Source organism: Nothobranchius furzeri, chromosome 3 (genome assembly GCF_043380555.1).
Source record: "Nothobranchius furzeri strain GRZ-AD chromosome 3, NfurGRZ-RIMD1, whole genome shotgun sequence".
In the NCBI taxonomy this organism is placed as follows: domain Eukaryota; kingdom Metazoa; phylum Chordata; class Actinopteri; order Cyprinodontiformes; family Nothobranchiidae; genus Nothobranchius; species Nothobranchius furzeri.
Genome location: NC_091743.1, coordinates 86,810,338 through 86,826,400, shown reverse-complemented (window position 1 = coordinate 86,826,400; position 16,063 = coordinate 86,810,338). Strand labels below are relative to the sequence as shown.

General features: G+C 41.8%; 1 protein-coding gene across 15 annotated transcripts in view; it reads left to right on the top strand.

The window, feature by feature from the left end:
- The first annotated feature begins 4,803 nt into the window (after positions 1-4,803).
- ehbp1l1a (EH domain binding protein 1-like 1a) overlaps positions 4,804-16,063 on the top strand; it is a 65,320-nt gene continuing 54,060 nt past the window's right edge. For 13 of the 15 annotated variants that reach the window (XM_015958106.3, XM_015958102.3, XM_015958099.3 and 10 more), the window contains exon 1: positions 4,804-5,117. In XM_015958106.3, coding sequence (XP_015813592.3) covers positions 5,014-5,117 — 104 coding nt within the window. In that variant the 5' untranslated portion in view covers positions 4,804-5,013. The remainder of the gene's footprint in view (positions 5,118-16,063) is intronic. The other 2 variants (XM_070549676.1, XM_070549673.1) reach the window with 2 other exon arrangements.

Below are 16,063 nucleotides of genomic sequence, written 5' to 3'. Positions count from 1 at the left end.
AAGGACACGTCAAGATTTTAAAATAATAATTTTAAAATAATAATTTAATAAACTGTTTACTGTTTATTACGATCATATAATAATCATAAATAATCATCTTGGTTCATTATAAATGCATTTAATTACTGAAATGACTTATTATTCTTTGGATTAATAATAATTATTATTTATGTTAATCAGTAATGTGTGATCATCAACCAGAAGGTCATTGGCACGTGTACACATCATGCAGAGGGGCTGAATTCAGGGTAAAGTTAACCACCTCACATGTCTTTGCGCTATAACATAAAGCTTTCTGACGCTGAGAGGGCGTGTTCTGAGGTTTTGTTAAAACCAAATCTCCGCAGCTGAAGACCAGTTCTTGAACCATCCCAGAGGACGAGGGTCGGCCGCCTGACTCCTCACTAAGCGTTCTGTCACGCCGATAGAATCGCTCCGAACAAACGCCACCTGTAACCAGCTGACGCAACAACTCCTTCAGAGTTATTGATTTTGAGAGGCAAATAGTTTCATCAGTCGTTGTGACCCGGAGACATCTCAGGACCGTTTTGGTCGCACTAAGGTCCCTCTACCAACCTCGTGCCTGGAGGACATCATCTCCACCTGACATCTCGGATCCACAGAGGGTCTCCTGAACTGGGTGAGGTGGACTTCCCGACAGATGGCGTCTGTATGCTGTTCTCTCTAAGAAATACCAGTTAGCTGCAAAACAACGTTTCACTCAGAACGCTTTCTCTCTCTGAAAGAAACCTTCTGAGATTCATTCACGCATCCAAACCTCGCATTTCATTTTAGCTTTTCATTCAGACACAGGTAAAGCTTTTAATAACAAGTTTTAATATCAAGCTGTTACAAATGGTCATTTTTCAAATTGTAATTTTTAAAAGTGTTAGTAATAAATTCATAACTTTCTAAACTTGACTCTTCTTTGAAATGGAACACGGAATGGTGTACAGGTGATCCCTCGTTTATCGCGGTAGATGCGTTCCAGACCTGGCCGCGATAGGTGAAAATCCGCGATGTAGGGACAACATATTTACAGTACAGTACTATATTGAATTATCATATGATCACATTCTCTTTTTGTGGGTAAAACTCAAGAAAAATTTTTTTTACTTGTTTTTTTATAGTTTTATTACAAAAAGTGCATTTTATGATGAAATTGATGAAAAAAACCAGGAATTTCTTGATATTTCACATAGAAAAATGCCGCCAATCGGTGAAAAATACCGCAAATCGGCGAATTTCCCTTGAATAAGCCTCCAAAGAAAAAATCAGCGAAGTCGTGAATCCGCGATAAACGAACCGCGAAGTAGCAAGGGATCCCTGTATATTTGGTTGTTGAATAAGCAAAGATTCCTTTAAGCTCCTGATTAAATAAATGAACTTTTGCTAAAATTTAATTATCTTAAATTAATCTTTGGATTAAATATAGACCAAGCTCGTTGGCGTATGAACTTCTGTCGAATATGTAATATCCTAGATATTTATATATGATAGAAGCTTCATTTGCTAACTCATTTGATCTTCTTCAGGATCCAACAAAGCTGATAGCAAACAGCGTTAATTCTAGTGTGTAGATTGCCAACTCTACAAACTTAAATCGTAATCTGTAGATTATCCAACATGACTTGGTTTTAAATACAAGTCTCATCTTTCCTAAAAGGAACCCTGCCACCTTGTGTGAGAGCTTTAAGCTAAGATCATCTGATGTTGAGAGATATGAAGCTGTGAATGAATGAATGAATGAAGATATGAATCGTTGTGGCTATACCCTGAAGGTAAAATAATAGGAGAAATTTAGATTTAAACTAAGATCTCATATTCTCTTCTCTAGTAATCAGAGGTTGTGTCATGAATGGCATCTGTGATATGATATCGTGATCTATAAAAATCCCAAACTGCCGTTTTTGTGCTGTGGTAGTCATCTTGTATTGGTCTTTGTTTTCTATCTAAATAATAAACAATTCAAAGCACTTTTAGGAACATTGTTGCTTTTTTAAAGGCGTATTTCACTGAAAAAACATTTTAAATTATTATTTCTGATGATAAGGGATCACTCTGGACTGTTTCATGCAGGCTGAACATGAAAATAGTCTCCTACACCTATCTCCTGCATTAGCTTCTGATAGAAAACAGATGGTGAAATTCCAGGATTAGAAAAGCCGGACAGATCTACGTCACACTGTCACTAACATTTAGGGCTGCACAATATATTGTAAATATATCGTTATCGCGATATCAGCATGCACAATATGCATATCGCAAAGAACAGATAAATATCGCAATGAATGGTCAGCTCAAATGTTTGCTACACATAATGCATTCTGTCAGTCAAACGGAAGTATTATGTTTTTTTTAACAAATCAAATAGAGCTCTTCACTCATTTGGCCAAATGAGTGGGTTCTCATAGGTTAGATGCCTGCCCTCGAGGCGGAAGGCACTTAATTTTGATGGTTAGCAAACACCCGAGTTAGCTTTGTTTAGTTCTTTTTGCTGATTCAGCTTTTCCCTGGATCCACTGATTGCCCTTTCTTGTTCATTTTCTTTTTCCCTTCCCTCACATCTTTTGCTTTCCTCATTTTAATGATTTTTTTAAATTTGTTTTTGATTATTTTTGTTCCTCTTTTTATTTATCGCAAGTAATATCGTCATCGCAATATTAATCATTGTTATCGAACATCGTAGGTTTTCCTTATATCGTGCAGCCCTACTAACATTCATGGACTCACCCATCTGGACTCGTGACGGGGAAGGCTGTTGTTGGTTTAGCATCCAGGAAACGGCAGAGAACGTCTCAGCTCGTAGAGGCCAGAGATGGAGAATTGTGGCATCAACCAGTCATCTTCATGCCGTGTTTTTCTTCAGTTCAGCAACAAAACCAGGTGAGTTCAATCAGCACAGTGAATGAACCTTGTTTAGTTGGAGAGCAGAACAAAATCACGACATGGAGATGACTTGTTGATGCTACAATTCCCATCTCTGGTAGATGCTAACAATTAGCATTAGCAACTCCACCACACAGCAGAACTTCTCACGGGGAGGTACATTCATGGACTGTTTCGCTGCCGTGCATCGGCCGTGAAAGTGGGGGAGGGGGTTAATAATAATACATTTTATTTATAAGCTCCTCACAAGACTCTCAAGGTTGCTGAATGTATGTAGTGCTGCAATGGTTGCAGAACGTTTAGCTTCGGAGCGGGGGGTGGGGGGGTGTCTCCCATTCTCCTGTGAGAGCGAGTGGGGGTGGGGGTGGGGGGTCATGGCGCAATCCCACGCAACACTATTCCTTCAGGCTTGTGTTATTTATGGAGATAAAACATCAAAAATGCAAAGCAAACCGAGTCTGTGGTAGAGTCACGTTGCTGTTAGCCAATCAGAGTTGAGATGTCTAAATATCAGGTAATAAGACTCCAAATCCAGCTACCTGAAGCTCAACTCTGATGTGGCTCACTTCTAGTTCCTGAAACTGGTGCACCAGAGTCACTTACAAGGCATTAAATCATATTTGAAACCACTGCATTGATGAAACAATTCAAGTTTATTAATATAGCGCCAAATCACGACAAGAGTCGTCTCAAGGCACTTCACATAAACATTCCAATTCAGGTCAGTTCATTAAGCCAATCAGAAAAAATGTTTCCTATATAAGGAACCCAGCAAATTGCATCAAGTCACTGACTAGTGTCAGTGACTTTACAGCAATCCTCATACTAAGCAAGCATTTAGCGACTGTGGAGAGAAAAACTCCCTTTTAACAGGAAGAAACCTCCAGAGGATCCTGACTCAGTATAAGCAGCCATCCTCCACGACTCACTGGGGATGGAGAAGACAGAGCAGACACACACACACGCACGCAAGCATGCGCGCACACACACACACACACACACACACACACACACACACCAAGCAATTTGTCTATGGTTACATTGTGAACATTGTGAACAAGTGTTCTACGCCTTTAAAATCACCAGATGGTGTTTATAAATCATATTTGTTTTTAACTCCAATTCACAGTGGAGTCAATAGAAACTGGTCAAAGATCAATACAAATAATTCACAAACATTAACTGGTGTTTAAAATGTTGTTTATAGGCCGACATGTGAAATAAAGATATTTGTTTTCAAATGAAGAAAAACCATCTGATTGGTGTTGATCCTCAGCGAACCGTTGCAGAAGCTCACATGAACTGATTTCAGTAACCTTTACAGACCAATGGTCTACAGTCTGCAAGAAAAGAAAAATCAAGTATCAGTTTGAGATTTGGAATAGTCAGATTTTTAACCAGAATAACCTGGAATGGAATCTGGTTATAAATGTCAATCTAATGATTTTGTTCTGAGAGAGGGGTGAAGAGCATCTGTGCCTGAGATCAGTGGACTCAATGGTCTTCTTAGTGGTATGACCTTCTTCATCACTCTCTCGTTCTGCTCTCCTACTTCACCTTCCTCAGGATCCACTGATTTCCCTCTTTCCCGTTAACTCTCTCTCTCGTTCTTTACATTTTTATCACAATTATCTATTTTTGCTAATTTTAAACATATTTTAATCTTTTTCAAAAATTTGTTTTATACTTAAATTTTTTTGTTTTTGTGATGCACCTCGTGATTTTCATCTTGAGAGGTGCTATAGAAAAGATTGTTTCTTCTTCTAGAATTTTGACTTTCACAGAATTGCTCAATCTCAGTTATTTGTCCTCTAAACATTACTTGTGCTTTAGTTTAATCGTTGCCACACACACACACGCACACGCACACGCACGCACACACACACACACACACCTCCGTGACAAAGTGCTTCCGGTGAGGCCTTTGTTTTGAAAGTCCTGATAACCTTTGTTCCGGTTAGCCGACGGCAGCTTGACGTAAAGACGGACTGAGGCGTGAGTGAGTTTGTTTTTGGGCTCGCTTCACCGGAGAGAAGCTGTCCTCTCTTCCCGCCGGTGGCACACGGAGGCACGCGCCCTGTGCCGTCATCCCGGTCTACCGTGTTACCGGGGTTAAAAACAGCCATGACGTCGGTGTGGAAGCGGCTTCAGCGGGTCGGGAAGAAAGCCTCAAAGTTCCAGTTTGTTGCCTCATTTGAGGAACTGATATTAGAAAGCTGTAAGAAATGGTGAGTAGGCTGTTGTTACCGTCTGTAGGTTGTCCCCGTGCGGCTCTGGTATTGGATCTCTGTAGTTTTACACACAACGGTCATTAAAGCTAATTTGTTACGTTTCCAAAGCGGAAGTTCATGTTAGGAGTGTTTTAAATGGAAACCTGAATATGTTCAGTCAGATTATACTTTACAGCCCAGAGGTCAGGTCTGGTTGGAGGAATAAGGCTTTTCCCATCAGCTGGCATCAGGGATGATATCACAGCGGATTTATTGACCCGATCCCAGCGGAACACTTCCGCATTGGTTCCTCTGGATCCGAGTAGCATCAGCGGGGTGTGGCAGCTCCGGCACCCGGGCCCAGGCACCAAAACAAGCGTTCACTCATGGCCTCGTGGTCTGGGCAAGAATACCCACTTTATCTTAACACACACACACGCACGCGTGCACACGCACACACACACTCAAGTTCTCTGTTCTCGGTCTTTCTTCCTTCTTGTTGGGCTGCCATTCAGGGGTCACCTCACCAGTGTTGGGCAAGTTACGTCAAAACTGTAATGCATTGTTTATTACTTGTTACCCTCATTTTAAAGTAATTCATTACATTACAATGCTACTGATTTTAAAATGTAAGGCATTACACTACTTTTGCACTACTTTAAGTTACTTTCACCATTACAACTTCAACATGAATCTGGTAATGTGACGCTCAGTGAGCTCATGACATATATGTGGAAGGTGATGTGGTGTCTGAGCTAGGATTGCTGTTAAAAATAGTCAGATATAATAACAGTGCTTTAAAATGATTGTTTATTAAATAAAAGCAACAACAATCGGTACTCTCAGCACGCTGCCATCTTATAGGGCCATCTGAGCAGGGAGTGAGGTGGTGGGGGCTCCAAGCCTATATTTGCCTTGGTCCCCAAATGCCTTGATACGGCCCTGGATGTGGGACTGACTTCTGGGGTGATCTGATTCTATCACATGTATAAATATTAAATGCTTATATATTATTGCTTTTCACTGGTAAAAATGTGTATTGGGGATAAATCTACCTACTTTTTACTTTTCAAGCACTTTGTTTTGTTTTCTTGATTTTATTTGAATAATTTCCGTCCCTTTCTCTCTCTAACCTTCCTGCATGCTGCATGTTTTCTCCGTCTTCCAGAAAAACTGTAAACTAGATTTCCCACTTTCTAACTAATCAGCCAAAGGGATCTACCAAACCAGCAGCAATGAGTTGAAATGTCCGGGGCACAGATTATGAACTCAGCTGAAAAGTACATGAAGTACCAGAGAATATGGGCTGATATAAACAATCACAAATGAATTACTTTGTTTTGGTGGAGCGATTTTGTGAATATAACAGCGGCCGCGCGCAGGACGCAGCTGGAGTATTTGAGCCGTCACCGCTGCGTCCTCTCTGCCCATAGAATGCCCGCAAAGCTGAGTCCGTAAATGACGTCATATATGTGGATACTGGATCTTTTTTCAGGCTTCCCGCAATTTGAATTTTTACGAAACCCACATCTTGATTCTGGGTTTAAAAGTGCCTTGTAATTACCGCGTTACTGACAATTGTACCGAGTAAATATTACTATTTCCTTTCCCTGTAATGCCTTACATTACCACATTACAGCGAAAAGCAATGCATTACAGTAATTAATTACTTTTGTCCCGCATTACTCCCAACACTGACGGTAAACCATCCGTCTCCGTTTAGTTCTGTCTTGTTCAGCTCTTAATCATCAGATCATCAGGCTTCTGCAGAGCCTGAGGATCTGATGAACAGGTGATTCATCCACTGAATCACGAGTGTGAACAACTAAAACAAGCTGGATACGGGCCCTCCAGGACCAGGGTTCCTCAGCAGGTCTTTGGACTACTTAGACTTGAGCTTTTCTTTCAGACGTGAGCAGATAGAGGTACTTTGTGATTTATTTAGAAGAATGATGCATTTGCTGTTTATTGAATGGTGGACTGCTCTGTTCACTGACATCTGTAGAGGTGAGTATGCCACTCTGATTGGTCCTAGACAATCTTAGACTCCGCTATTGCTTTGTAAAGTTTGGTCTAGGAAGCCCTAGCAGCATTCTGGCTGGCCAATCACAGCTCTCTATAGGGGTTTCAAACACATAGTGCGCTGTGATTGGTCCACAATGGTGGGACAATCACAGCACTCTATCCACTTTGTGGGCCAATCGGGGCCCTCTATTCGTCTGGTGGGCGGGATGATGCAACAGGGTGGAACAAGATGGCGACAGCTCGTTTGACACAGCTTTTACACCAATTTTGTAGTATTTGGACTTGGGCTTTATTACAATCAGGAGCAGACAGATGTATTTAAGTTGTTTTTTTTTTTTTTAGGAAAAATTATGTATTTTTGCCTTCTTCAACAGCAGACTGCCTTGTTTACCGATATTCGTTGCAGTGAGTATGTCACCTTGTTTGTTGTCAAGTCAGATAGACTAATTACAGGCAAAGCCAGATATCTCAATCCTTTATTTGTCATAACTGTGATGATTATGTGCACAGCTTATGAAAACCCCACGTTCAACATCTCAGACCATCAGAATCTTGTGAAAAGGGTCAAAGTGCCACACTCTGATGAGCTGATGAGTCCAGAACACATGCAAAGGGTTCCTGGGCCTTTAGATGGTCTCTCACTCTAAGATTTACTGAAATAAATCGACTTTTGTGCCATATTCTCATTTTTGAAGTTTCGCTCATATACACCTTTATTTATACACGGTATTCCACTTAGACATGATCTCCCTCTCAAAGAGAGACAAACAGAACCATGATTTTCAAAAAGTGGCCATGCAGAATCTGGATAATACAGTAGTCACGGTCCCTATTTAATCAGAGAAACTGTAAAGGAGTGGACCACCTTCGGAAAGATCAAACCTGGAGGTGTTTTGCAGACTGAGAGATTAAACTTTGAAAATCGATTGAGTCTATCTTCAAGAAACTAGAAGCTGTAGCTCCTCAGAACATCTAGCCTAGCTCCTAGCCTGGACTTCCCTTCTTACACCTCTGACAGAGGAAAGCATCTGCTAAATACACAATCATACACCTTTATGACTCAACAGATCTTTTACCAGTCTGGATTATTGCTGTTCTTTTTATTGGATGTTTCTCTGTTTAAAAAGACTTCTTTTTAAATCAAGGACTGTGTTGTTGGCCAGGATCAGTCAGCTGGCAGCTCTCCAGGCCTCCTTTGGTCTCATCTGTTTGTACAAGTTCTACGTGACGCATCCTCGCGAGTACCAACATGTCTTACTGTTGGAAGTTAGAGACCTTATGTCAGTGGTAGGGTTGTCACGGTGTGAAAATTTAACCTCACGGTTATTGTGACCAAAATTACCACGGTTTTCGGTATTATCGCGGTATTTTTTTTAAACGTGCTACATTTTCACACAATTAAATAAACCCTGTATGTCAGGAAATATTGTCCTCAGTTTGTGTCTAAATTTTGCCTAAAATGTGTTATTTTGTAATTATGTTGTTTATTTGTTTACATGTTTCCCCTTTAGTCTTTAAAATACCAATATTTGCCCATAACTTCTTATTTTATGTCTGTTTGATGTCATCATTTTAAAAATATTAGATCAGGTGATACTCAGTACTCAAGTAGCCTTCTAATCAGATACTTTTTTACGCTTACTTGAGTAATAATCCCTATATCAGGAAAATATTGTCCTCGGTTTGTGTCCTTCCAGTGAGCTTTGTAGATGTGGGAAAATGTCATCAGGCAGTAATCGTTGTTAAATTCATAATTATTCTCGGAGAGAGACCAACTCTTATCTGCCCCTGGGAGCCCCGTAATGCATAGCGTCATTTCAACATGGCGGTGTCCGCGACACGGTTTATATGCAGGTAGCGGCGCTGCGGCTGCTTTATATAGCGACTCGTTGCGTTCTCCCTCAACCCAAATCCTCGGATCACGCATTTTAGCTAAAACGCTAACGTTAGCTTGCCTTGCGTTGACTGTAGAGTTGTGGGTGATGGTCACGCAGATGTGTCATGAGATTTGAAGCGTTGCTGCCTTTCACAGACACTTTTTCTGCACGTGCTGCAAACAGGATAGTCGTCTTCTATCAGCTGTCCCTCGGCATTCTTCAGATATCCAAAAGATGCCCGTACTTCCCACTTTGTCTTCTTAGAGGGATAATAAATGTCCTGAGCGCTGCCGTCTCCTCCTTTGGCCGTTATTTCAGCTTTAGCTTCCAGAAAGTTTTGGTTGTAAACAACAAAGTGCGCATGTGCCGCCGGCAACTTCAGCAGATGATACGGTGGCTGGTAAGGGTCACCGCGCCTACACCGCAACCACGGTAATCCACCGAGATAATATATGTTTTAAAAAACAAGAGTTATTATTATTGTCAGCTTTTTTACCGGGGTTTACCGCTACACCGGTTACCGTGACAACCCTAGTCAGTGGTCTGCAAATGGCGGCCCGCAGGCCATGTCTGCCCCGCGAGCCCTCTCTTTGTGGCCCCCAAACCCAGCGCGCACCCCCCACCCTCGACGGCCGACTGGGAGGTGTAGGATAGAGCTGAGGAAAATAATCAAATAATCAATGCATCGAGATGCAGGCATAAACGATTCTGCATCATAGAAGAGCAGCCATAATCAGTTATAGTGGAATGTAGTTTTGTTATTATAACGGCGGCACCAGCGTGGCATCCACATCTGTCAGAGCGGTGTTCTCCACGTTTACCGGGTAGGAAACGTTGGTCTGCCTTATTGTGGTACTGCAGGGTTGAGCGCTGGAGTTGTAGCCTGAGACCGAACCCGAACCGAATCAGCCCAACCGGTTCTGTTGGATTTGAGCCGTGAATTATGTTAATTGAGCGGGTTGTCGCACGGCGCGCTCCGCTCGCTCAATCAGCGACTGAGACAGAGCGAGAGATTGTTTGCTCACACAAGAGAGAGGACCGGAGGACGCTCCTCCAAACACGCATTATTATTTTCATAATTTCATTATTATTTCTCCTGGAAGCGCTCAGTCAGACCGAGTGCTGTGATGTCGGGAGATCCGGTCTTGGGGAGGGGGCGGGGTCAATGACGGCAGCTGCAGCATGATCATCTGTCTCTTTTACTTAGGGACACAGAAAAGTTAAAAGGAGAGAGAAATAGAAGATAGAAGTTCTTGTTCCACTTTATTCTTTTGTCTCATGATGATAAAATGATGTTAAATTCAGCTGAAAGAGAAACTGGGAGGAAGCTTTGGTTCATTTGAAGTTACAGGAGATCTCGTCTCCTATCTGCTCCTCCAGAGACAGCATGGACATGAGGGTTACATGGTGAGGGTCACACAGGACAGGTTAGTGCAGTCACACAGCCGAGCTGGAGGGGGACAGGTGTTGTCCTGCTTTATATTGCAAGCTTGTGTGTTATGTGAGTTACAGCCAGCGATACAAGCAGCAGCAGCCCCCCCTTCCCGTCTGGCCCCCTCGCTTCTGGGTCTTCTTCGTGAGTGGCCCTCGAACCATTATAATTGAGGACCCCTTTCTTATGCCCCCCCGCCACATGAGTCAAATTTTCAGTCAGATTCATCTTCTTCCAGCTGCTCCCTTTAGGAGGTGTTACAAAGGATCATGTCAGGAGCATTTACTTTCTGGAGTCCAGTGACCAAAGCCTACTGGTTGTGCGGCACCAGGCTAAAGACCAAAGGTGACAGATCATCTGCTGCTGTGGCCTCCAGACTCTGGAGCTCTCTCCCCATGAGCCTGAGATCAGTGGACTCAGTGGTCTCCTTTAAACTCACCTGTTCAGGCTGGCGTTGGTGTAACCTTCTGTTCATCTTTTTATTCCTCACTAGCATCTTTTCATGCAGCTGTTTCTGTCAACTGTACTTTTTGGGCTCCAGTGTTTATCGTTTTTGGTCTTAATTTCAGAGAGACAATGTGTAATTTTTCCAATAATCTCTAAAAAATATCCATCAAAATGCTGAAAATGAATACAGTTATGTCCAGTTTTTAGAAGATATTTGTTCTTTATAACCATAAAAATCAGGTGTATATAGAGGGTGGGTCTAGCATCTTTGGGGTACACCATATTAGACGTAATGTTTTCTTCTGGCCAGCGTGGGGTTCTGTGCCTTTTGATGACATCACACTACATGATTGGCTTATCGTACGACATATGGAAGTTACGTTACCATGTTGAAAAATATTTAGGCAGTAAGAAACACAAATTTCATTACAAAACTGTAAACTTTTTCCAAAGCATATGTGAAAGAAAAGAATTGATAAAGAAATGCAACATATTTTGGCCAAACGGTATTGCCGTAGTATGATGACATCGGCAGGCGCAGGACCCCGAGCAGATCAGGAAACTACAACGCCACAAAACTAGCATGCATTGCATTCTCTTAATACGAATTAACTGAGAGACCATCAAAGTCTGAGGAGTCACGTCATGGTTGCATGCTTTCTGCTCCACAGGTAACAACATTTTTTAAGCTAACGACAGTCCTGGTGATACGGGGTGTTTCTCAATGTCAAGGCACCTGGCCTTGCAAGGCGATGTCTTGCTAGGCCAGGCGCCTTGCTTACGAGGACACTGTCCTTCCTTGGTCAAAGACAACGGTTAAATGAAACAGACTTGCATCACGTGACCGCGGCTTCCACGGCGGTCACGTAACGTGACATGGGAGATAACATTAGATTTTATGCATTTTAGTTTCAATGTAAATATATAATGAGCCTTTTAATTTTTAAATTGTGTATGTTTATTAAATTAAATAAATAAGTGAGTTACTACCCGCTAGCCACCGAAGCTGCAACTACTAAGCAACTAACCAACCATAGCTAACTCCTTTGGATCTAAAAAAACATTTAAAATTAGCTGACTTACTTTTAAATAGGGCTGCACGATATTAGGAAAACCTGCGGTATGCGATAACAGTGATTAATATTGCGATGACGCTATTACTGGCCATAAATAAAATCTTAACTCAGGAACAAAATTTATCAAAAACAAAGAAATTAAAAAATGACTAAAAAAATCATTTAAATGAAAAAAGCAAAAGATGTGAGGAAAGGGAAAAAGAAATCAAACAAGAAAAGGGAATCAGTGGATCCCAGGAAAAGCAGAAAGAGCAGAACAAAGCTAACTCAGGTGTTTTCTAACGATCCAAATTAAGTGTCGGGGCGGCATCTAACCTATGAGAACCCACCCAATTGGCCAAATGGGTGAAGAACTCTATTGGTTAAAAAAACATCATGCTTCCATTAGATGGACAGAATGCATTATGTGTAGCAAACTTTTGAGCTGACCATTCATTGCAGTATTTATCTGTTCTTTGCGATATGCATATTGTGCATGCTGATATCGCGATAACGATATATTTGCGATATATTGTGCAGCCCTACTTTTAAACTTGAAATTTGCCCCCGAAGTAGCTGCTGGCTTCTGATCCTCCATCCTTTTGAAAATACTGCCGTGTATTCTGGGTAAATTTTAACCAAGGCTATAGGCTGCAAGACACCTCCCGTGTATCCTTGCTCAGCTAGCTAAACGGCTAACAAACGGAGAACACACGCCTCGGTAGAACATGAACATTGGAACCTGTCTTGGTGGTTCCTGATGACGTATCTCCTAGGCAACCGGGGCGGAGCCAAGACATCAAGGCAAGGTTCCTTGACATTGAGAAACACCCCTGGTGTGAAACTACTCTGAAATATATGTATTTGTATACTGCCCCCTAGTGGCAATTAAGTACACACTGCCACATGCAATTTTCAAAAGCATTCTCCCATTTTTTATTATGATCTTTAAAAACAAACTCAAAAAATGTATATTTATATTTATTTTTCATTTTTTATTATTATTATTTTTCTAATTTCTTGTAAGACGTCTTGTTATTTTTATCTGGAAAGTCACTACATAAAGAAATCCTTTCTTCTTTTTCTACAACGCAGACATTCCTACTAAGCCTACTAAACAGTGCATTAGACGTGTTTCCATGTCGGAACTTCAGGGTCAATTCTGAGACAGGGAAATTGACCGGGAGGTTCAATGTCTCGGTCTCCTCAGTTGTTGTGCTTCGGCGCCAAAAAGCATCCACAGTAACATTCTTAACAGTCACTAAAAGTTTAATTCTGTCGAAGTATATCATAATTTCATTCATTGGAAGCTTGAGAACAGGTCAGAAGAAGCTCAGTTTTTTTTACAGCGCTCTGTGAGACAACAAAGCCACGTGAATAACATTATTGTGAGGAAATTCTGCCATGTTTTTCAGTGTTGGGAGTTTAGTAGTGGTGATTTCAAAGCAGCGAGTCTGTGCTTATTTCCTTTTGCTTACATTCCCAATCAGTGTGAGTTAACCAAAAGGTCCATTCAGCTACTCCACAGCGCTACTCCCTACCCCTGTTCAGATAGTCTGAATGTCCCTGAACATGGTCCAGAAAAGGCCATTCAGCCGGCCTGGTGAAGTGGAGACACACGCATGCCGGGAAGTTCCTATAAATTCACCCTAAAGTTCCGGTAGTGGAAACATGTCTGTTGAGTTACAATTGAGCTCAGTTCGTCATTCCAATGAGTTTAAAGCTTCCTGCCTAAGGAAACCCAGCAGATTTCTGTAAAGTCACTGGCCTGTGTTAGGGACTTTACACAATCCCTGATCAGAGCAAGCATGTAGCGACAGTGGGGAGGAAAACTCCCCTTTAACAGGAAGAAGCCTCCAACAGAACCTGGCTCAGTATGAGCAGCCATCCACCTCGACTTGAGTGGAGAGTTTAGGAAGGCAGAGCAGACACACAAAAATACAGAGTCACTGGAATCAGAGCAATTTCTATGTTAAGAAAGTAAAATGTTAAGTAGGGCTGTCGCGGTAACCGCAAAAATGAAATATCGCGATATGAAGAAGCCCACCGCGCTGCATCATGGGCCACCGCGATTACTGAACGTGATTCAACTCAATGATGCATGTTGAGAAGGATGGCTGCACTGGTATCCAAACGAAACGTTACTTCGCTCCTTTGGGAGCACTTTGGTTTTCAGTACGCCAGCTGCTGCGCAGCCAGAGTCCTTGGCCGAGACAGAGCTGCCACCAGCGGCAAAAAAATAATAATAAACGCTCGGAGACCTGCTGAAGTCCCGGACAAGCACTGCTTCTGCAACCGTCCCGAAGAGAGTTTGAGCCGAGCTGGAGCTCACTCGCTACCTGCAGGAGGAATGCATCCACCCTAAAGAAACCTCCCCTGACATGGTGGAGTAACAACCGGGAGAGATTCCCTTTGCTCGCCAGTCGCACGCAGGTACGTGTGCGTTAGTGCAACAAGCACACCATCCGAGAGGGTTTTCAGTGTTGCTGGAAATGTTGCCACCCCTCTCAGATCCTCTCTCAAACCGTATATGGTTAACATGCTGGTTTTCCTAGTAGGCAACAAGGACGTGACCGAGCTATAAAGCACCATCATTAGTGTGTAGTGAAACGATAGTGCGCCCGCCCCCCGGCGCGCGCGCGCCCGGTACATGTAATTTTTTATGCTTTATTTTAGACAACTAAACAAAATGGGGACTTGTTTCTTATTTGTTAGATGCTGCAGCCAAATTTGCATTTAAAAGTTTAACCTCCTGAATTTAGTTGTTTTTAAGTTCAGTCGGACTCCGACTGTCGGAGAAACAAACGTTACTGCGATCTGTGTTGTTACTGCCCTTTGATCTGCATTCAGTAAAGTGTTATAAAAGAAGGCACGGCAATTTTTAACCTTTTTTAAATGTGTAAACATTATGTTTAGATAGTGCTGCAATTAAAAAGGGCTGCAATATCGCACACCGCAATATTAAGCCACCCTGAATCACCGCAGGGGGAATTCCTCAACCGCGACAGCCCTAATGTTAAGAGAGTAGGGCTGGGCGATATGGCTTAAAATCAATATCACGATATTAGAGGTGCTGAAAGAAATCGATTTCTTTATAAAGGTTTAGAATCAATTCCAAGATCTGAAATGTTTGGCATGTTTCAGGTTTGAGATGCACTTTTGTCTGTTTTTTGAACTTTGTTAGTAGAGTTAGTACTCCGTTTTCTTTTGTGGTCCCATAAATTGAGATTATTTATTTTTGAATCTGCTGATAAGTGGGCACTACTGAGTACTCAGAATTACTCATGTATTTATTTTAAGTTATTGATAAATGAGAGAACACATTTTCCTTTGTAAGCTACTGTTGGGTAACTAAAGATTTGTTATATTTTACAAGGTAAGCAAAAATAAATGTTGACTTTTGTTTTAGAATCACTTTATTTTACCTCGTAAATTAGCATTTTTTTGAGCATGACAAGTTTAAAGTAAAATAAAAACTTCCATAGCTTTAACTAACTTGTACAACAAAGTAGTTAATCCTGGAACTGACACTCTTTGTTAATATTGATTGCGAATCAATTTAAATCGAAAATCGAGAATCGATTCCGAATCGAATCGGCACCCCGAAAATCGGAATCAAATTTAATCGTGAGTTGCTCTAAGATTCATATCCATACATGATTTATTGATGATTTCACCTCGATAACGATAAATGGACGATAACTGCAGGTATGCGCAGACTAAAGTTGTCCACTAGATGGGGCTGTCACGTGTATTACGCTACTCAAGGTGGTACAGCTTCTTAACTCATTCACTGCCAGCCGTTTCCTGATCGCTAACGGCCTTCGCTGCCAGCGTTTCTCACCATTTTTACTTTTTTTAAGAGTTTTTTTAAGAGTCACAGAACGTTGCGCGCTAGCATGATGTCGATGCCAAAACAACCAAAACAAAGAGGAGACTCACCTCTTACATCAGGAAGAAGCCGCGTGTTTCGAGCGTTATCCGTTATTTCATAATCCGTTGTCGAATTGTGATCAGCAGACGCTTTTCTGGTTCGTGCCTCACTTTTTTTACAGGAACGGCCCAAAACGATCTCCAAACACATGGATGTGTTGCTTCCTGGTCATGTGATCTGTGACGTATGCGGAT